The sequence below is a fragment of the Felis catus genome, chromosome B1 (assembly GCF_018350175.1).
Source record: "Felis catus isolate Fca126 chromosome B1, F.catus_Fca126_mat1.0, whole genome shotgun sequence".
NCBI classification, from domain to species: domain Eukaryota; kingdom Metazoa; phylum Chordata; class Mammalia; order Carnivora; family Felidae; genus Felis; species Felis catus.
In genome coordinates this window covers 7,333,930-7,359,321 of record NC_058371.1, presented here as the reverse complement: position 1 = coordinate 7,359,321, position 25,392 = coordinate 7,333,930, and the positions used below count along the sequence as shown (strand labels likewise).

Genomic DNA, 25,392 nt, shown 5'->3' with positions numbered 1-25,392 from the left:
GCCTCTCTGGGTACGTGGTAGTGACCCAGGTGACATCACAGCTCAGTAGAGAACGCATCAACTCATTGGTAAATGATGCTAGGAAATATTTATCGATGAATAATTGCCCATATCATTTGTTAACCTCTTTTCCGGAATCCACCACTGTGCTAGCCTCCCTTCCCAGACGCCTTTCTTCCAGGCTCTTTGTCTTGTTGGCTTACGTTCTTTCCCCTTGACTTATCTCGGTGCACTTTGTGGAAAGAGCAGTGGCAAAGGCTTGTGTTTATTTCACAGTGTTTAAATGGAAGTAAAGTACTCATAGATCTCATCCTTCTAAAAAAAAATGTGGACTATGTCCAGAGCTTCTGTCTTCTTTGAATTTTTATATCGGGGCAAGTCCGTGTATAACCCCACTAGATATTGGACAGATGCTAATGTTTCCGAGTATTGAAAAGGAAGTCCAGTCATTCCTTCAATGTATTTTTTTCATATGAGATTAAAGGCGTAGTGTTAATTTGAGAAAATACAGCCAGCAACCGGGTAGGTGTGAGAAGTGCTTCTGTGCGTGTACTGGTAGTATCTACAGGACGGCGTGTAAATTTCGCGTTCAGCATTAGAACCATCGGCTCTGTTTGAGAGTCGGTGGCCCTGTTCTCCTCACAGCTTGTACTGAAAGCGTTTGCTGTGCAAATTCATCTTTATTGTCTTTGTAGAGATTTTCTCAAGAAATCTTATTTTTCTCCCGTGCCGGCCCTCCGCGTATGACGCTCTCACCGATCATCACTAAATGGAGTGATTTCTCGTTTGAGGGGCAGTGAAAACGTGGTGGTGGGAGGCAGCGGAAGCCTCAGCCTTAAAGGATGATTGTTGGGAGCACGTCCCGGGCCCCAGAGCACGGTTGCCATGGTGATTCTGCTGCTCTGCCAAGGCTCCTTCTCACTGTGGGTGGAGAGATGCTCTCCTGCCAGCAGCTCTGTGGGATTCTGGCAGCTGGAGAGAAGGCTGAAGTGATGCTCCGCTTCCCCCGACGGGAGTTCGGAGAGTCTTCTTTTAAATCCAACAGGCAACTCGGGCCCCGTGGCAGGGCGGGGGCAGTTAGGATCTAGACCATCCCAAGTGCAAAATGTGCATGATAAGATTCTTACTGTTTCTTATTTTGAGTAAAACTCTTGCAGAGGATTGGGGCTTAAATTGAAGGAGGCGAGCCTAACGTGGCAGTGAGGAAGGTTCAGAGAAACCTGGATTTGTCAGTAGGGATGATGGAATTCTGAGGGATTTAAATGGCCGCATTTCAACAGGGAGGAAAAAAAATCCGTTCCATTTGGAGACCTTAAACTCATTCAGAAATGCCGTTGAACTCAAGGTCGTCAATTTGGGTTTAACGCACTATTGAAATTTTTCTCATGTTTGTCGAAATTTAGAAGGCACTGCTCAGTTAAAGCTGTAATTAATCCTATAGACCGTGACACTAACAACCCCCCCCCCCTCCTGAACGTATACAGTCTAGGTAACTGGTAACTGCTAAACCACAACTGAGAAAATATAAAAGAAGTAGAAACTGACTCTGAATTAGAATTCAGACGAACAAAATTAATCAAAAGTCGTCAGTGGCGTTTTAGTGACCGTCTATAGGCTTACCTCTTCATTTGTCCCTGGACCTCATTCTGATTTTATTTTTGCTTTGTTAAAAGCTTTAGGAGGACCCAGCAAAGATAATTCCTATCTGTGAATTTGATGTTCGGACTCTTTCTTTCTCTTTAGACTTCTGTTCCGAAGGGTTTTGTTGACTACATTACATTAATCTGATTTTGACAGCTCTGACTGCAGAGGAAAGCCCCCATACCTATATCAAATTCTTCAAGAACAGTAGTAGGGAGAAATCACAATGGGGTTTGAAATCATGGGAGTGTTTGGGGCGCTTCCCAAGATAAGGGGTAACTCCTCTTTGGGTTGGTACTGATTTTGTTTCTTGTTTTCCTTTATCTTTACATAATCAATAAGGTGAAAATTTTACAACATGGAGAGACAGAGAGTAGTTCAAAGATATTTCTGCTCTCCTGTTAATCTCCACTCAAGACTGTGTTCAGTGACATTCAGGGGCTACACACTCTGGTCTCATCCATCTGCTAGTGAAATCGCTTCCCATCATATGAAGTGTCAAGCTGTTCTACCGTTTTCTGCTTCCCCACATTCTGTGTGTGCGCACGCACGTGTGTGTGTGTGTGTGTGTGTGTGTGTGTGTCGGGGGAATAAGGTTTAGGAAATGATTTTCTGTAATAACAGTTGCTTTGAAAGTGCAGAGGTGTTCTGATTTCTTTTTATTTGCCTCTGGGGCAGAAGAGGTGAGCCATAATTCTCTCAAGAAGGCCAGTTCCAGGGGCGCCTGGGTGGCGCAGTTGGTTAAGCGTCCGACTTCAGCCAGGTCACGATCTCGCGGTCCGTGAGTTCGAGCCCCGCGTCAGGCTCTGGGCTGATGGCTCGGAGCCTGGAGCCTGTTTCCGCTTCTGTGTCTCCCTCTCTCTCTGCCCCTCCCCTGTTCATGCTCTGTCTCTCTCTGTCCCAAAAATAAACAAAAAACGTTGAAAAAAAAATTAAAAAAAAAAATAAAAAAAATAAAAAAAAAAGAAGGCCAGTTCCAATGATCAGTGTTCAAATTAGCCGTCTAGACCACTCTCTAAATGTAGAGTTACTTCACACAGGAAGCTTACAATTATTGCATGAATCATATGTTACTATAAACACATATGCATTCTAGATAAGGTGCACACAGATCTTCCTATGACTTAAGTACAATAAATAACAGTCCATTTTCCAATCTCATTTTTTATTTGCTTCTGCAGAAAGGAAGAGTCAGTTATATGGAGAGTTTTTGAGAGGCTTCAGCATTACAAAAGGAGATTGGATCAAGAATTTCCAAAAGGAGAAGAGTAGGAGGAAATCTCTGGAATGGGGGTAGGGGGAGGGAGGGACACAGGTAGATGGAGGGGAAACCGAGATCATCGTAGGAGTTGCTCTGGGCCTGGCAGCCCTTTGTGTTTCCTTTCTCACCAGCAACTGGTGCAAAGTACCTCATCAATATGTCTTATTGCAAAACATACACACTTAGGCATTCTAGTTAATCTCTTAGAAGATACCTAGCAAATTCTCACAGTTATTTTTGATACTAACAGCCTGATGTCTTAAACAAAAAGTTATCTTTCAAAAGACTAACGTGACAAAGCTTTAAAAAACAGAAGTGATTACTGTAGTCAACGTGTTTTTGAAAACCACGTTACAACACAATCATAGTTCATCTCAATATAGTTAAAGGTGTGTCTAGCAATGGTAGACATGATATTTATTGAGTAGCTACTGTTTGTCATGCACTATTTTATGTATTGACGCACTTTTATTTTATTTTTTTATTAGCTCACTTCTAAATTGTATTTCTTATTTTATTTTTTTTTCAACGTTTATTTATTTTTGGGACAGAGAGAGACAGAGCACGAACGGGGGAGGGACAGAGAGAGAGGGAGACACAGAATTGGAAACAGGCTCCAGGCTCTGAGCCATCAGCCCAGAGCCTGACGCGGGGCTCGAACTCACGGACCGCGAGATCGTGACCTGGCTGAAGTCGGACGCTTAACCGACTGCGCCACCCAGGCGCCCCCTAAATTGTATTTCATTTTAATTCCAATGTACTTAACCTACAATGTTATATTAGTTTCGGGTGTGCAATGGGGTGCTTGAACAACTCCGTACGTTACTCAGTGCTCACAAGTTAAGTGTACTGTTTAATCCCCATCACCTACTTTACCCATCCCCCCACCCACCTCCCCTCTGGTAACCATCTGTTCTCTATAGTAAAGAGTCTGTTTTTTGGTTTGTCTCCTTTTTTCCCTTTGTTCGTTTGCTTCTGTTTCTAAGATTTTATTTTTAAGTAAACTCTACACCCAATGCGGGGCTAAAATTCATCACCCTGAGATCAAGAGTCGTACGCTTTCCTCACTGAGCCAGCTGGGTGTGCCCATTTGTTTTATTTCTTACATTCCACATATGAATGAAATCAAGACATGGTATGTGTCTTTCTCTGATTGTCTTATATTGCTTAGCGTAATATACTCTGGCTCCATCCATGTCATTGCAAATGGCAAGATTTCATTCTTTTTTATGGCTGAATAATATTTCATTACACACACACACACACACACACACACACACACACACACACATATACATATCCACACCACGTCTTCTTTAACCGTTCATCTGTCGATGGACACTTGGGCTGCTTCTGTAATTTGGCTGTTGTAAATAAATACTGCTACAAACACAGGGGTGCATAGATATCTTCTTGAATTAGTGTTTTCATAGCCTTTGAGTAAATACCCAGTAGTGTGATTACCTACTTAATGCTCACAAGAATGATTTGAGGGAGGGGCACCTGGGTGGCTCAGTCGGTTAAGCGGCTGACTTCGGCTCAGGTCATGATCTCGCAGTCTGTGAGTTCGAGCCCCGCGTCGGGCTCTGTGCTGACAGCTCAGAGCCTGGAGCCTGTTTCAGATTCTGTGTCTCCCTCTCTCTGAGTCTCCCCCGTTCATGCTCTGTCTCTCTCTGTCTCAAAAATAAATAAACGTTAAAAAAAAATTTTTTTTAAAGAATGATTTGAGGGAAATTCTGTCACCCTTTTACAAATGATGAAATGAAAAGAATAAACCTACTGAAAAACATAAAGTGATAGAGTCAAGATTTTACCCGTCCTCGTCTTTCTTTTCTCCTGTGCCTGTATCTTTCTCGTTGCTTTCAGTCATGCACCACAGCCAAGAACTGGGTTCTGCATTTGAGTCACTACAAAGCTAACGTACACTACTCTCTTAACTCAAAAGATTCTAATATAATTTGCATTGCTACATGCAATGTTCAGATAGTCTCTAGTCTATTCTCTCAAACTTCTGAAAATTTCTGGTTGAAGTTCACTAAATTAGGTTCACATTGAATAGGTTTTGACTCACGATTTTAAAAACACAGCTACAGGGAGTTCCTTAGAGTAAATGTCATTGAAATAAAAACTCAAGCATGTGAAACTGACAGCAATAAAGTGAAGGTAGAATGATAAGTATGCATGTTGTGAAGATTGTGGGAAGTCTGAGTTGGGAAGGAAGGGCATCTGTTGGTCTGGGGGATAGAACAATGGAAGTAAATATTCTCTTATTTGTGGAGGATGGGCATATAATTAAGAAACCTGATTTTTATAGCCCCCAGGGCAGCCTAGGACTGGATGTGCGTGTTGACCTGATGTCATCTTTAAATGCAAATATACATTCCCATAATGCTGACTTTTTTTTTAATTAGATGAAGAAAAAATATAAATTTCTAACATTTTCCCGTCGGTCTTCTGCAGGGTGTTTTGAGTGCTGTATTAAATGCCTGGGAGGCATTCCCTATGCCTCTCTGATTGCCACCATCCTGCTCTACGCTGGGGTTGCCCTCTTCTGTGGCTGTGGTCATGAAGCGCTCTCTGGAACTGTCAACATCCTGCAAACCTACTTTGAGATGGCAAGAACTGCTGGAGATACACTTGACGTCTTTACCATGTGAGTCACCCTCCTATCGCTTCTTACGTTGACAGTGTATGTTCGCATTGCTGCGTGTTGAATAAACAGGGGTCTAAAGTCCAGTGAGGCAAAGTTATAGGTGAAGAAATAAATACCCTTGGGTTATACACCTGAGATGAGATACCTTTGACCTTTACCATGAATACAGGACACATAGCAGAAGGTTGGAAGCCAACTGAATCTGGGCTTGATTTGTGTTTCAATTTGACTGTCAAGTTTTATCCAAAATTCAGTCACCATTAAGTGGAATGCTTGCCTTTCTTTGGCTCTTCTCATTTGAGCAGAAGCTGTTCTAATAGAAGAGAACAGAGGATAAAGAACAGAGCCAGGTGTGAACGTAGACACTGCTGCTAATTGTAGGCAGTTAGCAGAATTCTGCGGGTTCTCTCACCTTCTAAACACACCCATTCAGCTCTGGGTGTAATACTGTCTTTCTTTCCTGCCTCACAGAAGTGATGTGGACTTCCTAATTAATCTTTGGGAGTGGTTCTTATTAACTTCGGTTAATGACAAATCATAAGAAATATTGAGCACCTTTTTGCTATAACCGTGAGTTATACTTAAGACGTACGTTTGACTCATAAAATGCAGAATCCTGGGATCACTGAATTTTAATATTTTTTAAAAAGTAACTCACACATGGTCTAGAAGTAAAAGAGTTTGCTGTTTAAGTTGCAGTCCCTTGTTGCTGACTATCACAGAGAATGAGTGTTGAGGATTGAATTTAGTTCCAAATAAATTCCCAAGTCAGCTCATTTATTGAGTGATACAATGCCCACAAAAAGAAAATAACTTGTTTTTACGCTGTATTTTGTAATACCAGCTGATAGTAGACTTTCTATTGCACTAGCCAGCATAGCATCTGTTCCCCTACAACTTCTTGCATGGATTTCATGCTTCTTGATACTGTGCAATTACAATATTTTTCATGTTGCTTTATTTTGTCATTCAGAGTAAATTCAAATCCGCTTAATTTATGTATACTTTTTCTGGAGTAAGATGGGTTTAGAGTTACAGATCTTAGTAATTAATACGGCTGGTGAGAGTGACTTTGCTTTTTACTCTTAGAATTCCATCGAAAAGGTTAATGACATTTCTTATTTACCCAGAACCAGTTCCTACTGACCTGGTATAATTCATTCTAAGACCCTAATCTAAGACAACGCTCAGTCAACCTGGACAACTTTCTAGGTAGAAGACAACTTTTCTCCAACTCCAATATCAGAAAATATACCCTATTGCTAAAAATTTTTATAATCTATCAGCTACAGACAGAATATCTTGAATAAAATATTGGCCGTACATTATGTTTGTTATTGTATTAATTAAAATTGCTGATTTCTATATAAATGAAAAGGTAAAAAACAGCACACATTTCCACCAAGTTATAGAGAAAGAATTTCCTACTTTGCAAAGTGGAAAGCATGTACCCTTGGACATAGTGTATAGCAAAATTTTTAGGAAAAGGAGTATTTATTGGAAATATTTATGCTTCTCTCAAATATAATGTCACTTAAAATTTGGGAAAGATTGGCCATAAAATAAGAAATATGACAAAGCAGGTGTGTGAGACTGAGCACCTCCTCCCAATATAGTTGTTAAGAGGAGAAAGGAGTTAATTTCCCTAACTCTGAAGTATCAATTTAGAGCTCAGTCAATGTCACTGACTTATTGAAATGAAGAATTCATAGCAAATTTTAAAAATCATAAACTAAAAATGACAAAGGACTTTATATCACTTTCCTCATGTTTACCAATGTAATTGCATTTTACAAATTAGTTTTGAAAAATAGTAATGATCCATTAAAATTAAACTCTTTAAGCCCTTAGTAGACAGTTTATCAATTTCCATTACATTAGCTATATAGCGTGAATTGGCCCTTGAAAGTTTATTCGTCATTTGGAATATGATTGAATTATCTGAAAATGCTTTGGATTATTGCAGGATAGCCTGCAGAGATCCTTAAGAAGATGATGGCAAGGATATATTTTCATGTGATAAAACTGACATTTTCTTTTTAGTTTTATCTCAGCCTACGCTGGACAAAATATGTTTTCACTGTGCATTATTTTAAGCTACCACAGATGTCCTTAAAATCTACAGATTCTCTATATTTAGGCTACATCCAAATTGCTAACCTTAGATACAGAATAGAAGTTTGTAAGAAATCATGAGCCTAATAAGTGACAGGAGGCGATCGTGGACATCAGGAACCATTTGTCAAGACATCTATTTGACATTTAGACAGCAGACTTTCATATATCACAGACTTCTATTGCTCTGAAGGAAGAGTATATGTGGGAGTTCAGAAGAGAAAGCAGAGATCGTCTGCTTAATTTGGTACTTTTACCTTTGCTCTGTTTCGTTGGAAATTAACTGAAATGAATAATGCATTTTTGGAATGGGAAGGACGCCATTTTGATTGGAATAAAGGCAAGTGCTCACCTTATCTCTATTTTTATATTTCAAATAACTAAAATTCTTTATACAAGGCCTTCTGAAGCTACCGAACGAATTCCGACTCTCTCCCTGTCTGCAAACAGCTTGGCAAAACAGAGGGAAGATATGCATCATAAACTTCTTAGGTACCATTAGTGCCAACTGATAAAGATTTTAAATGCAGGTTTAGAGCCAGTTGGGATTACCCTATGGGATGCTGCCTTACAGGGATATCAGAGGAATAGATAAAGTGAGGGAGAAACAGAGGATGTAAAATAAGAAAATCCAGAATAGAGGTGGATGAGAGATGTGTTTAGTGGGCAGCATAGTTTGCTTGGAAATAAGCTAAGGTAAGTTTGGAAGAGAATGTGAAGAAAACCCTTGTTGGCCAACTTTAGTCATTTACAGAGAGTCTATTTTTTCCCCCTACTTCACATGCTTGGTTCAGCCAAATTAGGCACTCCTATCTCATTTACTTATAAAGGAAAAGAAGCCTGTTTACTGGATGTGTGAACTCAAAGATAAAACCAATTGCCCAAGCCTCCACTTTGTCTCCTATGGTCCTCGGGATCTGAGGATTACTCCATTCTTTCTCTTAGCTTCTCTGTCTCTGTCTCTTCACTGTCTTCTTTCTCTTAAACACACACACACACACACACACACACACACACACACACACACACACACATCTCAATATGGTCAGTATCTCCAAGTCTACAGAAAGAAACATGTAGGTCAGGAGCTCTGAGAGATGACTGCTGTATTGCATTTCACTAATCATCTGTGTGGCCTGCAAAACTGACTTCTCATAAATAAGTTTGCATGTAAATAATAAACAAGTTTATAAATATTAAAAACCAATAAAGGAGTAATCTCCGCAGTCACGCAGTCTGCGTTTGGGACTCGAAATTCCCAGCAGTGCCAGCCTTCAACAGGAGAAGGCGACTGACACGCGGCTCCTCGATCCTCAGCTGATGTCACCCATCAAATCATTTTGTCCTACTCCATTTGGAAGGGGAGACCCCCAAAGAGAGAGAGAGGAGAGGGAATTGCTCAAAGATTTGGTGACCTGTTGATCTGTTTTTAAGTATTGCTCTGTCCCTCCTCATCAACTTGGTTTCTGAGGAACTTTTCATCCTTGCTAAGTCCGTGATTATTTGTTGGCTCCAAAGTGTTGTGACGATGAGTGTGTGGCCTAGCCCACTGCTTCTCTTAGGGGATAGATAGTCTTATCCTCTGACTATAACTTTTTTTTAGTTTGGCATAGCCGTTTAAGGCCCCTCAACATGGGGAACCGGTCCACCACTCCACCACTTTCTGCTGTATGACCGAGAGATCATTTTCTGATCCGTGATTCAGACTTCCTCACCTGAGAGCCACTTGGTAAGGTGTTCTGTGTTCCATCAGTTTCATTTGGTGAGTGAGCAAGAAAGTGGGGTAAGCATTTCACTTCTGCAGGACAGATTCATAGAGGACAGTGCAACGTGGAAACTGATTAGAAAATTAGATCTCAAATATCCAAACCACTAATTTTGCTAAGTGATTTGGCTTTTTCAGTAACTCTCTGGAGGACTGAGCTAGAGACAGTCTTATTCACAAATACACCCTCTTGTAACTTATTAGACAGGGATTATATTTGGGTTTTGATAAATTATGGAGAGGGTCTAGGATCTGGTACCATTGATTTCCAAAGTGAATGTGGTTTATGTTCGAAGTTTTATTACTGTGACTTGAAGCTAAGGTGTCAAAAACTGAGGTTACTAGATAATGAATTCTTTGATATTTAATGCACACATAAAAATTAATCTTGGGGCACCTCGGTGGCTCAGTTGATTAAGCATCCAACTTTTGATTTCAGCTCAGGTCATGATCCCAGGGCTGTGGGATTGAGCCCCATGTCAAGCTCTGGGCTGAGTGTGGAGCCTGCTTAAGATATTCTCTCTCTCTCTCTCTCTCTCTCTCTCTCTCTCTCTCTCTCTCCCTCCCTCTCTCTCCCCCCCGCCCCCCGCCAAGCCTCCACTTTTTCTCCCTCCCTCTCTCTTTCTGCCTCTGTCCTCCATTCGTGCACTCTCTCTCTCTCTCTAAAAAAAAAAAAAAAAAAAAAAAAAGAGAATCTGTGTTTGCCTAAAACAAAAGCAGACAGTAAGCTCAGATAAAATAGATATATTGGATTTGCTCTCAACTTCCTATGTATGTAAATCTTTAAGTCTGCTTATAGTTTACATGTTTCTTTCTTGGAACTAAATGATGCAGAAAACAGTTTTCAGTCACTTAATGGATGGGAATGAGAAGGGAAAAGAAAGTAGGAACTCATGGCAAGACAAAACCAGGTTTCATAGGCTGACAGAAATCACAGCAGTGTACCCGTCTGACCTGGGGGATTGACAGTCAAACCAAATTGCTGGAGTCTTCTACTTACAAGTGTTTTGAAGACCAGACAAATTAGTACTGATAGGAGATTGTTGAGTTGGAGGTATTGATTATTGAATTGGAGATTCAAAAATAATTTCAGTCTCATCTAGAACTTATGTTAGAAAAACCATACTGAATTCCTTACTTCTGGTACAGTGACCAGAGAGGATCTCCTTAGGCAGTATTTCAGCCAGACTGGTAGTCCTCAAATAAGTGTCAGAAAAAGAAAAAGGAAAAACCCACTTCATTAATATAAAACATCAACGATGAAACCCAGTATATAAACCATGAAGATGTTAGATGGAGAGACAACAGAGTGTGGTGGATATAAGAGCCCGGGTTCTGGGGTCAAACTCACTGGGTTAGTTTCATGTGGTATCTGCCCCTTTATATTGTTGGGGTTTTTTTCAGTTTATTTATTTGGAGAGATGGAGAGAGAGAGAGAGAGAGCAGGAGCAGGGAAGGGGCATAGAGAGAGGGAGAGAGAGAGACAGAGACAGAGAGAGAGAGACACCCAAACAGGCACCATACCATCAGTGAGGAGACGTATGCCGGGCTCAATCCCATGAATGTGAGATCACGATCTGAGTCAAAACCAGGAGTCAGTTCCAAGAGTCAGATGCTTAACCAGCTGAGCCATCCAGGCACCCTTGCCCCTTTCTAGTTCTCTTACCTTGGACAAGTTTAACCTGTCTGCCTCAGTCCCTCATCAGTGAAAGGGACTTAACTAACGCTGCCAACTTCCTAAGGTTGGTATGTGGATAAAATGAGTTGATATTTTAAAACAATTCTAACAGGACTAGCACCTATTAAGGCTACACACCTGTTTATGAACATACTGCTGACACTGCTGCTGTTACGATCATGATGATGACCACTGTCACACTTCCTAAAGTCTGTCCCTGCACACAATACCCCCTAGTGGTGGACTGTTTGACTAGAGTAGATATTCCAACCAAGGTAAGCACCGGAGTAGGCTTCAGACTCGATTAGAATTCAAAGATCTAATTTCTGTTCTCTCTCTTTTTTTAAAAAAATTTTTAAATGTTTATTTATGTTTGAGAGACAGAGACAGACAGAGTGTGAGTGGGTGAGGGGCAGAGAGAGAGACACAGAATCCGAAGCAGGCTCCAGGCTCAGCTGTCAGCACAGAGCCTGACGCGGGGCTCAAACCCATGTACTGCAAGATCATGACCCGAGTGAAGTTGGACGCCCAGCCAACTGAGCCACCCAGGCGCCCCTGTTCTCTTTTTTAACATCCAGGGAAACAGCAACTTTAGAAAAAAATGTTTACAGATAAGAATATGATGATTTCATTCAAATACAAATTGAAAGGTTATCTGGTAGAGGAAAACTTGCTTTGTGGTTCAGAGAGATATTTAGGTCAATGAATTTCAGTTTATAAGGAAATAGTTTTTTGACTCAGTATAAAGAATTTTTCAAAAGTCAAGAGTTTTCCAAAGAGTACTTGGTCTGCCTTGGAATGCACTGATTTGCCTGTCAATGAAGTATTCAGACAAAGCTGGTAATGAACTTCCAGTTCTGACATGCTTACAACCTGTAACTCACTTGCTAAACCTTAGTCTTTTATTCCAGAACAGCTGAGTGTTTCTGCCTGTTTTGCAAATTGGGTTATATAGCAAGTATGGAAATATATTTACATATATTTAAATATATACATATATTTAAAACTTATTGCATTTATTTTATTTCTATGCTTTTGTTTTCAAATATGCAAATATCATTTTTCAAGCTAATCTTTTGTCTGATTGGTTTTAAAATGAATTCACTCATTCAGCCAAAAATAGTGGGTCATATTATTTGCTAATCGCTGTGCTAATCCTTAGGGATCCAGTGTAGAACAAGATAAATTTATTTTCCCCGGACACTGACATGGGAAAGGTATGTGAGCAAAGTGCCTTCCGTATCAGACTGCACAGATAGGAATCCAAGAATGGATAGTTAGTACTTGAATTGATTTCAGGTTAAGAAACAGAGGGAATGGAGAAGCTACAATAATTAATACTATAAGAGTATTGGCACAGGCATAAAAAGTATATCAAGTGGGCCAGAAAAGAGAGGGGAAAAAAAGAATTAAGTGTATGTAAGTAGTTATATGTATATATAAAATTATGTCCCTAGTCACATTTTTACCAAAAAACTTCCAGATGAACTGAAAGTTAAAATTTGAAAATAAACTATTTTGTAACAGTCAGAAGAAAAATAGATTAAGATTTCATCTATTATTGGGCAAAAAGTATCTAAGAAATAGAAGAGTAAGAAATAGAAGAGATCACAAAAGAAAATATATATGATTTTATATCATATATATTAAATTCTACTCATTGAAGTACTTTAAAAAAGTAAAAGATACATGGAACTGAGAAAAATTTTTACCACTTACATGAGAAGAGGTCCTAATTTTAATAAAGGCAGAATTAATTCAACAACGAAAGGATACATATTCTAGCAAAATATGAAAACATATTTCATCGAAGAATACAAATGGTTAATAGCGTGTAAATATATGTTTATCCACACTACTGAACTAAGAAAATTAATTTAAATGATACCATTGTTTTTACTGTCAAATTATCAGAAAAATTAAATAATAATACCTGGTATTGGGAAACAGAGAATAAGTCGTCTTACTTGTTACCGATGCATTTTTAGTTTGCTTCAGACCTTCTGGATACCATGTTGACAATACATCCTTTACAAAGATTTATCTAAAATGATCGTTATTATCATGCTATTTGTAATAGTGATGCCTTAGCTTCCTATTGCTGCTCTAACAAGTTACAACAAACTTCGTGAATTAAAAAAACACATATTTATTGTTTTGAGGGTATTTTTTTTTCTTCCCAGTTCTGGGAAGTCGGAATTGGTCTTACTGGGTTTATTGAAATGGGCTGAAATCAAGGTATTGGCAGGATTGTGCTCCATCTGGAGGCTCTAGGGGAGAGTCTGTATTTTTACTTCTTCCAGCTTCCAGAGGCCACCTGCATTCCTTGGCTCGTGCCCCCCTTCCCTCTTCGAAGCCAGCACTATCGCATTCTCAGATCTCTCTCTGAATCTGACTCTGACTCTTCTGCATCGTCCTTTCACTTATTGGCACCCCTGCGATTATATTGGGCCCACCCACTTAACGCAGGATCACTTCCAAATCTCAAATCATTAATTTAACCACATTTGCCGAGTCTCATTGACCAAGGTAACCTATTTGCAGGTTCTGGAGATTAGATACAAACATCTTTGGGGGGCTCTTATTCTTCCTGCCATTCACCAAAAGTAGAGCATTGGTAAAATATATCATGATACCTTCGAATGATAGAATGGGCCATAATCTTTAAAAAATATTAGATAAATTAGATAATATTTTCAGAGTGTATTGACCAAAAATGAAGCTTGTAAGGGAGTTTATAATCATCATAACTTTTGGAATTAATTGTAGTTCCTATGGGGAAAAAAATCTGGGAGGATAAGAAGTGAATAATCTGATTTTCTGGTTTTAATTTTATTCTTCTCTACAATGAATATATATTGCTTTTAAATCCATAGGACAGTTGTTTCTAGAAACATTATCAAATTTTGAAGTTTGCATTTCGAAAGGAGGTTAAGTACTTTCATGAATTCTTTAAGAAGCAGGATAATATCGATTGTTGCTTTGGAAAGCAAGAGTAGTGAAATAAAGGTGAGTTTTCTTATAGTCTCTGTCATTTCATCCTACTATGGACAAAATCAGTGACTTCATGATCAGAGGGGTAATTAATGCATTTTGTTGACGTATCATTGACAGAAAACTCATTTAATTTAATTTTTCTAATATCATATTTCAAGTTCTTTGTCCTGTTAAGTTCATACATTGCAAGTACTTTTGAGGGAAAGAGGGATTCAGACCAGTCAGCTGATGTCAGGTATATCAAAACTTAAGTGTTTGGATAATTTAACATTTTGAAATGAATTTTGGAATGTAACATCTAGCAAATGTCCTTCTTCAGATTGTTTGAAGAAAACTTCACGTAAGAATATTTGAGTGCCTAGAAATGTCGATCAGGTACATAGCTTGCGGCAGGCTACATAACGGCCCCCAAAGATATCCAGAATCTCATCCCTGGAACCTGAGACTATCATTTTATGTGCAAAACAGACTTGAAATTGTGGGTGAGTTAAGGGTCTGGAGGTGGGAGGCTCTCTCACCTCGCAAGAGTGGAGTGATATATTCGAATTACTGAAAGAAGGAAACTGCCAGCCAAGAATACTGTGTCTGCCAAAATTATCCTTCAAAAAGGAAGGAGAAATTTCAAAATTTCCCAGATAAACAAAAGCTGAGAGTGTTCTCACCATTGGCCTTACTTATAAGAAATGCTAAAGGGAGCCCTCCAAATTGAAATAATTTGGTTAAAAGGCAACCAAAAAAAACCTACAAAAGTATAAAGCTCACTTGGTAAAGGTAAATGTATAGATAAATACAGAATACTGGAATACCATAATGCTGGCATGTAAATCACTTAAAAAATTTTTTTTATTACTTATTTTTGAGAGAGAGAGAATGAGTGCAAGCCGGGGAGGGTCAGAGAGAGAGAGAAAGAGGGAGACACAGAATCCAAAGCAGGCTCCAGGCTCAGAGCTGTCAACACAGAGCCTGACTCGGGCTTGAACTCACGAACTGCTAGATCATGACCTGAGCCAAAGTTGGATGCTTAATGGACTGAGCTACCTAGGTGCCCCATGTAAATCACTTTTAATTCTGGCATAGAAGTTAAAAGACAAAGGTATAAAAAAAACTGTAAACTATAAAAGTGTGTTAATGGATACATAATATTAAAAGGTGTCACTCATGACGTCAATAAACATAAAGTGTGGAGGGAAGAAAAGTAAATTTAGGTTATTTATTTGTGATAGAAGTTAAGTTGTTATTAGCTTAAAATAGATTAACTATAAAATATTTTATGTAAGAAACATGGTAACCTCAAAGAAAATATCCATAAAAGGTATACAAAAGAAATTAAGAAAGGAATCACAACATGTCACTACAAAAAATCAATGAAATAGGAAAGAGGAAAAGAAAGACAAAAAGTTACACAACAGATAGAAGACAATTTAAAATGGCAATACTAAGTCATTCACTGTCAATAATAGCTTTAAAGATAAATAGATTAAACTCCTCGGTCCAAAGACATAGAGTGACTAAATGGATCATAAGCAAGATCCAAATATATGTGATCTGAAAGAGAATTGCTCTAGATTTACAGACACAGGCTAAACATAAAGCATGAAAAAAGTTATTCCATGTAAATGATAATGAAAATAAAGGAGGAATGGCCATTCTTACATCAATCAAAATAAACTTCAAAACCTATCAACATTTTGAGACAAGAAAGGCGCACCTGGGTGGCTCAGTCAGTTAAGCATCCGACTTTTGATTTCAGCTCAGGTCATGATCTCACAGTCATGAGATCTGAGCATAGATTCTGTCTCCGTCTCCATCTGCCCCTCCCTGCTCTCTTGCTCCCTCTCTCTAGGAAGGAAGGAAGGAAGGAAGGGAAGAGAGGGAGGCAGGGAGGGAGGGAGGGAGGGAGGAAGGAAGGAAGGAAGGAAGGAAGGTAGGAAGGAAGGAAGGGAGGGAAGAGAGGGAGGCAGGGAGGGAGGAAGGAAGGGAGGGAGGAAGGAAGGAAGGAAGGAAGGAAGGAAGGAAGGAAGAAAGAAAGAAAAAGAAAGAAAGAAAGAAAGAAAGAAAGAAAGAAAGAAAGAAAGAAAGAAAGAAAGAAAGAAAAAAGAAAGAAAGAAAAAGAAAGAAAGAAAGAAAGGGAGGGAAGAGAGGGAGGCAGGGAGGGAGGGAGGGAGGAAGGAAGGAAGGAAGGAAGGAAGGAAGGAAGGAAGGAAGGAAGGAAGGAAGGAGAAAGGAAAGAAAGAAAGAAAGAAAGAAAGAAAGAAAGAAAGAAAGAAAGAAAGAAAGAAAGAAAAAGAAAGAAAGAAAGAAAGGAAAAAGACAAATAAGGACATTTTATAATGATTACTATGTCAGTTCACCAGGAATATATATGTACACTACATCCAAGCACCCAAATATATAAGGCAAATATTGACAGATGTGAAGAGGAACTAGACAGCATCACAATCATGGTAGGAGAATTCAGTATTCTACTTTCTACACTGGATAGAACAACCAGACAGAAGGTTAGTAACAAATTGAGGACTTGAACAACACTATAGAACAAATGGGCCTAATGGACTTATCTAGAACATTCCACCCAACAGCAGAATACACATTCTTCTTGAGTGCTCATCAAACATCATCCAGGATTGGTCCCATGTTAGGTCACACAACAAGTTTTAGGAAATTGAAGAGGCCTTGAATTCATATTGCTACCTTCTCATTTATGATAGAATCAAGAAGAATAAAATACTTAGTGATAAACCTAAGCAAGGAGGTGAAACATTTATATGCTGAAAACTATAAAACATTGGTGAAATAATTTAAGTCAAACTCATAGAAGCAGAAAATAGCATGGTGTTGGCCAAGGGCCAGGGAGAACGAGAACGAGTTCACTGGGGTTTAGACTTTCGGTTACGCAGAATGAGTGAGTTCTAGACACTGTGCTTATAGTTAATTCTGTGTTACACACTTCATTGGTCAATGGGGTAGAGCTCACGTTATATGTTTTTTGCCTCAATAAAAACTAATAAAATATGAATATTCTCCACAACTGTGAAGGTTCCAAAGCAGCTTCAAGTAGTCTCTAAAATTGCTGATTTTTTTTTTTTGACTGAAGTTGAATAGGATATATATATATAACTGAGCTGGAAAAGCCACTCACCTCCTACTCAGTAATTCACTGGTTTTAGGTGCTTAGGAGGAAGCAGCCATTTTTCTACTTTTTTAAAAACAACCATTTTCAAACTTCAAAAAAGAGCTGCTATTTATGCACCAGCAACTTGTCTGCATGACCGTCAAACTACTCTATTCTATAGTCTGTAACATACAAGTGCATTAGACAGTGTCCAAATTAGTTGAAAACCATCCTTAGAGTGAGAGAAATACTGAAGAAATAAAGAAATAGAGTAACTGCATGAGTGTCTTGGGTCCGCCATAACAAACTCGCTGGCTTAAAACCACCAGCCCTATTTTCTCACGGCTGGGGAGACCAGAGGTCTGAAGCCAAGGTGTCGGCAGAAGGGCACTCTGTCCCTAAGGGGGTTCTGTTCCCTGCCTCTTCCGGGTCCTGGTGCAGGCACTCCTTGATCTGAGGCCCAGTCTCTGCCTCCATCTGAATAGTATCTCCTCTTGCAAATGTCTCTCTCAAAACTCCCCGTGCCCCATCTCTCATAAAGATACCTGTGATTGGGGCGCCTGGGAGGCTCAGTTGGTTAAGCGGCCGACTTCGGCTCAGTGATCTCACGGTTGGTGCGTTCAAGCCCCGTGTCGGGCTGTATGCTGACAGCTCAGAGCCTGGAGCCTGCTTCAGATTCTGTGTCTCACTCGCTCTCTGCCCCTCCCCACTCATGCTCTGTTTCTGTCTCAAAAATAAATAAACATTAAAAAAAATTTTTTTTAATGCAAGAAATAAATAAATAAAAGATACCTGTGATTGCCTTGAGGGGCCACCTGCATATTCCAGAATAAGCTTCTCTCAAGATCTTTAACTTCTCACCATGTGCACCACAGAAGGTAAAATTCACTGTTTGCCGTATAAGGTAATATTCAGATGTTTCAGGGGTTAGGAAGTGAATATATTTGGAGGGAAGCATTTTTTTTTAACCTACCACAGTCACCAACACTGTTTTATGCTCTTGAAATAAGTTGCTACCTGTAAAAGCTTTTTCTCAGTATGAATATATTAGAAATGTCTGGCAATACGTGAGCACAGTAAATATGACTGTATAGTTCTTTCTCGAGACACTTGTGATCACCTCCTTTTTGCTGTGAGAGGAACACAGGCGAGCATAAGCAGCAACTTGGGACATTAGAATATATAGGAGCCAGGGGCGCCCGGGTGGCTAAGTCGGTTGGGTGTCCGACTTCGGCTCAGCTCATGATCTCATGGGTTGTGAGTTCGAGCCCTGTGTCGGGCTCTGTGCTGACAGCTCAGAGCCCAGAGTCTGCTTTGTATTCTGTGTCTCCCTCTCTGCCCCTCCCTCCCCGCCCCCATGCTCTGTCTCTCTCTCTCTCTCTGTCAGTAATAAATTTAAAAGAAATTTTTTTTAATTTTTTAAAAATTTAAAAAAGACTATATAGAAGCCAAAAAGAAAAACATCATTCTAGGTTAAGATAGGGACTAGATCCCATTTCCATAAGACCTAAAATAAACACACACACACACACACGCACACACACACACACACACACACACAATCTGTTGCTGACTGTTTCTATTCCAATCTGTAAGTTTTCTGAATTGCTACGTTTCCTAATAAACTCAAGACATAAGTATAGATGGATATTTTCATATATATTATATATATTGATATATATATCTATATATATCACTATATATATATATATATATCGATATATATGCCATAACTCTAAACCCCAAATATTACTCCTTCCTACTAAAGTCAGGAACAAAGAAAGCAAGGATGAACTCTTTCTATTTAACATGTTCTGGATGTACTTGTCAACTCAGATTAGGAAAAATAATCAGGAAGGTAAGAATTGGAAAACAAGAAAACTACCTCTGTTTCATGTCATTTGCAGATGACATGATGGTGTATGTGGAAAATTTGAGAGAATCAGTGATAAAACGAATTCACATAATAGGAGAATTTAGCAGTGAAGCAGGATATGGAATTTACATGTGAAAATTAATAGCATTTGTAGAGACAGATAATAACCTATTAGATGTACTGGTAGAGGAAAATTTGCTTTACAGTGACCACCAAAAATTAAATAATAAATGTAATAGGAAAGGCTCAAAACGTACAGGAATCAAACTATAAAACATTCCTGAAAGATGGAAAAGTAGACTTTAACAAATGAAAAGGTACCCCGTGTTCTTGGATAGGATCACGAACATGTTAGTGCTCTCAAAATTAGTGTATAGATTCCATGCACCATAATAAAATTCCAGTGAGTTTTTTTTTTCTTTGTGGAGCTAGACAAGTCGACCCTAAAATTCATGTGGAAGAAAAACACAAGATCAGCTAGGAAATCACTGAAGAAGATCCGTGAGGGGATCTAACCCTACCAGATATTAAAACATAATCAAAGCCCCTAAATGGAATGGAAAGGAAAGCAGAGAAATAGAAACATTTAGATCCAGAAGATAAGTGCATGATGGAGAGAGTCCTCAAATCAGTAGAGCAAAGGTGGTCTCTTTTTTTAATTCCAGTATTATTAAGCTATACAGTGTTATATTCGTTTCAGGTGTGCAACATAGTGATTCAACAATTCTGTATTCTGTACTCAGTATGCATCACGGTAAGTGTACTCTTAATCCCTTTCAATGGTGGTCTTAATGATGTTGGGACAACCAGACAGCCTTTTCTCTCTTTTTTTTTTTTCTTTTGATTCCTTGTACTCTTGACTTTCTTAACTTCGTAAGGGATACGTAAATATCTGGAGTTTTATCACGCGAATCCCTGATGTCATATCATGTCACCCCCAAATCCTCCAGTATGTGTCTCTGGAAGATGACTTATTATAATAATGCTATTATATAACATTGGATACAATTAACGATACTGCTGCACTCTCTGATATTGAAACTAACATAAACCTATAAAATATGGGTGCTGCTAGCCTCCCCACCCCCCAGAGAAGCATCCACGTCTGAGAATTTCCAAGGTGTTATAGACAGCCGGTTTGAAAAAGATAAAATTAGGTCCAATTCTTGCACTTCCCAAAATATAAACACCAAATTGATCGGAAGTCTAAATGTACTAAAACGGAATGATACACACACTAGAAAAAAACATGGGTGAATTCCTCGATAGCTTGGGTATTATGACAAAAATCCCAGTGTAATGAAAAAGAAGACAGATAATTTTGAGAACATCAAAGTTTTTTTAAGTTTTATGGCAAAATGCCATAAGCAGTGTCAAAAGAGATGGCAAAGTAGGAGAAAATTTAGCAACGTGTATTATAGGTAAAAGTCAGATAGCTCTACTAAGCAATTGTATTTAAAAAATTGAGGTGAATATAGGACGTGGGCAAAACACATAACGGTTCACAAAAAGATAAATATTGCCCATGATCATATAAAAAGGTGATCAATTTCACTCTTACTAAGATAAATAAAGGAAGACTACAGTACCAGTTATCACCCATCAGCTTAGCAAAAGTTCAGAAGCTTGACGATACACTCTATGGTTGAGGTTGTGCAGAAACAGATTCTCATACATCGCTGGTTGGGATACAGAAATGGCGCAGCCCTTACAGGGAGGAATCTGGCAGTTTCTAACCAAGCTACACACCTTCCCTTTTTAACTGATCGATCCTCCTACCCTAAGGATACACTATCAACTATTTTAATACATTTCTACAAGATTATTCATTGCGGTATTGTTTGTGATTGCAAAATATTGGTAACTGTCTAAACGTGCAAGCATAGAATACTGGTGAATAAATAATATATGTATATATATTATACTAGGAGTACATGCAACTGTCAAAAATAATGAGGAATGTTGCTGTGAACTGAAATGGAGTAATTTTAGAGGATATTATTGATTGGTCAAAGCTAAGTGCAAAAGAGCCTATGTATATGCTCCCTCCCATGTAAAAAAGAAGGGAAAACAGGAATATGTACACACACATGCATACATTCACACTTGCCTTTACGTTAAAAAAAACAGAAGGATTAGAAGGAAACAATGAACAAGGAACAGGTTGGAAGGGATAGGGAAGGTCATGACACTTCTCTGGGTGTATGTTTTTATACAGATTTGACTCTTATAAGCATGATGATGTTTTACATGTTCAAAAATGAAATTAAGTCAATATGGATGGAAGGGGGACCTAAAACTGAAACAAACTAAAACAAATAGACCCCCACTGCATTTCAAATGAATACCATAACCACAAAGAAGGGAAGAAAAAAGAATTCACTTATCTAAGTAATTTAGAAACACAGTATTTGTATACTCTCAGTGTTAGGCGGAGGGCAAGGGGAATTGCAAACATCCTAAATTCTTCATTTTAAAATTTTTTATTGTTTATTTATTTTTGAGAGAGACAGAGCATGAGCAGGGGAGGGGCAGAGAGAGGGAGACACAGAATCCGAAGTAGGTTCCAGGCTCTGAGCTGTCAGCCCAGAGCCCAATGCAGGGCTCGAACCCATGAACCCCGAGATCCTGACCTGGGCTAAAGTTGATGCTTAACTGACTGAGCCACCCAGGTGCCCTCTGACTTCTTTTTAAGTAGGTTTTATTTTTATAATACTTTGGATGAAATAATGTTAGAATAACTTTAGGCTTATTACAAATTGAACAAAAGAATACATGTGTATTCTTGGGAATCAGGATTCTCATTAAGGAAGGAGGACATACAACATAGGCTGGAGGAAGGCAACCAAGAACCCTGTGGAAATCGATTGGGTTTGGAAATATCACTCTGAATTTGAGATTTCTAAAATACATGTGTGTGATATGCAGACATGTGCACATGTACATATATGTGCATAGGGATGTTACATGTTTGTGGACATGCATATATGAATGTCTAGCTGTATAAATAACCACAGACACCACAGCAGCAGTGAGAACACATACTACCCACATCTTGATCTCCAATACTACTAATTAAAAGAACCAGGGCCTGGGGCATCTGGGCGGCTCAGTTGGTTAAGAGACCAACTCTTGGTTTTGGCTCAGCTCATGATCCCACAGTTCATGAGATTGAGCCCCACGTCGGGCTCTGCACTGACAACACTGAACCTGCTTGGGATTCTCTCTTCCCCTCTCTCTGCCTCTCTTTCTATCTCAATAAAATAAAATAAACATTAAAATAAAGAACCAGGGCTTGCCAAAGGGATTCCTAATTGGGGCTTGAGGAAGATATAAACCAAATGAGCTGGGTCCTCTTGCTGTGTGAGAAGGTAAGGAATACTTTACAAAAAGTGATGGCCAAATGTCACACAGATATAGGAGCCAGCTTTGGGGGCACCCATTGGCCAAGTCGAGAACAGTCTGAGCACCAAAATTAAGTATAGTAGTGCCTTATAAACTTCAGGAGAAAGAAGCAGACATCATTAGTCCATACCATTAATAGACAAATAGACAAAATCAAATAAGTAAAAAGGGGAGACGGGAGGGCTCTTGCTTACGCTGGAATATCCAGTGCCAACTGGTAAATGTGAATGAGGGCTACCGGTAGAAAATGAGCATTTTGTTAACACAGTGGGAAGATTGGATTAGTCAAGATCCACCCATCGGTGGCTGCTAACACTGGCAGGAAGTTTTGATGAGGAGCAGGGTGTTTGCATGGTCCTCCAGTGGCTCTTTACAGATCACTTATTAGTTACAAGGGAAGCAGTAGTAATTACACAGCACAGAAATCAGACGTCACCTTGACTAGATGATGCAAATTAGTATCACTACGGAGGGGCAGAGGCACAGAGTATCACCTTTATCATATTCTAGCCAAGAATGAGTAATCTGAATCTAGTCATAAGGAAACATCATCAAATTCAAAATGAAGAACATTGTATCTAATGAGGAGGGAGTGGGATTGTACTCCTCACCTGCGCCAATGTCATAAAGACAAAGAATCTGTGGGAGTGTTCCTGGTTCAAAGAGAGTAAAGAGACGTGGCAAATAAATGCAATACGTATCCCTAGACTGGGTCGCATATTGGGGGAGAAGATGCCATAAAGTTCATCCGTGGGTCTGTCCAGTTGGTAAAACTGGAATACAATAATAGATTTGACACAAGTATTGTATCAGTGTTAGATTTCCTGAAGTCAATACCAATATGGTGGAGAATTTCTCTATGTTCAGGTGTAATTATCCAGAGAGAAACACAAGAGAACAATAAATGAGGTAAGCATTATCAAATAGATAAAGGATGTACAGTTTTTCTTCGTATTATTCGTGTTCCTCCACTTTTGTAAATTTGAAATCCTTTCTAAACAAAAACTTAAATATATTTTCAAGTATGTCATTTTAACTTGAAAATTTTATGGAGAAGCCCACTAAACCAAACTCTTCAAAGTCTGATCTATCAGTCGAAATCCTCAGATTCTTTCGCACGCCTGGTGAGCTCACAAGTTCGCATCGTCTGCTGCATTGCCCCTAATAAGTAAAATTGTGCAGTGTTTAGATTTTCAGACAGGGGAAGATCAGTCATTAAACAATTGCCCTGGTACAGTGAATGCTATTACATGCATTCAATTAAAAATAATATTGTCATAGCATCAGGAGTTCCTAAATCTCCATCAGCATGATCAAGCCTTCTAATCCCTCATTTGTCCTCTTGTAAACAGTCCTCATCATTTGTCTCCACCCTGTCTACTCCATTCATACTCCAATAATAAGAGAAAAGAGAAAAAACAAACAACGATGTGAAAGAAAGAGCAATTCTCGTACAAAAGGATATCAAGACTACAAAAAACAGAATGTTAGCTAACATGTATACCTCTCCACATACCATGGCTACACAAGTAGTTTTGTTTCTAGAAGCAGCAAAATAGATAAGTTATGGTTTTTCTTTCCAAAGGGCTTTGGGGTTCCCATACAATATCTAGAATAACAGAAACATCCATTTACAATTTATAGACAATACATGTGTCTCCCCACCTTTAAATACCTGGGCACTGACCCATGAGAAAGGAAAGACTACCTGCCCATTCTCTGTGGTATTTATGTCATACCTGAGCTCAGGCTCAGTTCTGTGTCTGAATTCTAAATCCATTAGTGATTCTGCCTAAAAAAGGCTTGATTTTTCAAAATTATAACGTTTCTTTAAAAACATAATTTTTTCATTATTGACATTATTATCAGCAGAAAATACTCATCATTGTTTACAGTAAGCATGAAATAAAACACAGTGACCATTGACTATCATAAAAAAAATTACGAGGTGGTCATGTTATCAAAAATGGATTCGTCTACTGAGAACAAACTGAGGGTTGATGGGGGGTGGGAGGGCGGGGAGGGTGGGTGATGGGTATTGAGGAGGGCACCTTTTGGGATGAGCACTGGGTGTTGTATGGAAACCAATTTGACAATAAATTTCACATATTGAAAAAAAAATGGATTCGTCATTAACCATGAAGCCTTCTTTCTCTTTTGATATGTTTTCAGAACTCAGTAGTATATACATAAATCTTTATATCTGACATTTTGTCATAACTGGAGAAATTATACGATGATTATCCTACTTGTCAAATGAATTTCAGCAAATCCCTCTAGCCGCGTGACTCACTGCTTTTCCAAGACTACCTCGGCATGAACCAGGGAAGGGGAGGCAGGAAGGGAAGAGGGGTAAACAAAGACGAAGAGCCCTATCAACAGATTCTAGAAGGGGCAGAACAAAACGTATATACAGATATTAGGCATGTAAAGCAAAAATGTGTTTAAATCCAGCCTCCATCCTGGGCATAAATACGCTATCGCTGTCATTCCAAGGGAGCCATGAGCATAGGAGAATCAATTGCCACCAATCAGGCATGAAGAGTTGCTGAAATAAACGCCTTTGTCTCTTCTCCCCCAGGATTGACATCTTCAAGTACGTGATCTATGGCATTGCAGCTGCGTTCTTTGTGTACGGCATCCTGCTCATGGTGGAAGGCTTCTTCACCACCGGCGCCATCAAAGACCTCTATGGGGATTTCAAAATCACCACTTGCGGCAGATGTGTGAGCGCCTGGGTACGTTGTGTGTCTGTGTTCACGTGGGTTTCTTTCAATAGCACACAGGTGTTTGTATTCATCTGCCGAGAATTAAAGTATTTTTTTTAACACAGTCACGTTCCCTCCCTGCGATGGCGATCTACGATTTTAAAAATATTATTTTCTCAGT

The 25,392-nt window shown here is 39.1% G+C and overlaps 1 protein-coding gene across 3 annotated transcripts in view; it reads left to right on the top strand.

The window, feature by feature from the left end:
* Positions 1 to 25,392, top strand: part of GPM6A (glycoprotein M6A) — a 355,114-nt gene that overhangs the window by 304,416 nt on the left and 25,306 nt on the right. For all 3 annotated transcript variants that reach the window (XM_023252303.2, XM_019828212.2, XM_011281366.4), the window contains exons 2-3: positions 5,363 to 5,555; positions 25,085 to 25,241. In XM_023252303.2, coding sequence (XP_023108071.1) covers positions 5,363 to 5,555; positions 25,085 to 25,241 — 350 coding nt within the window. The remainder of the gene's footprint in view (positions 1 to 5,362; positions 5,556 to 25,084; positions 25,242 to 25,392) is intronic.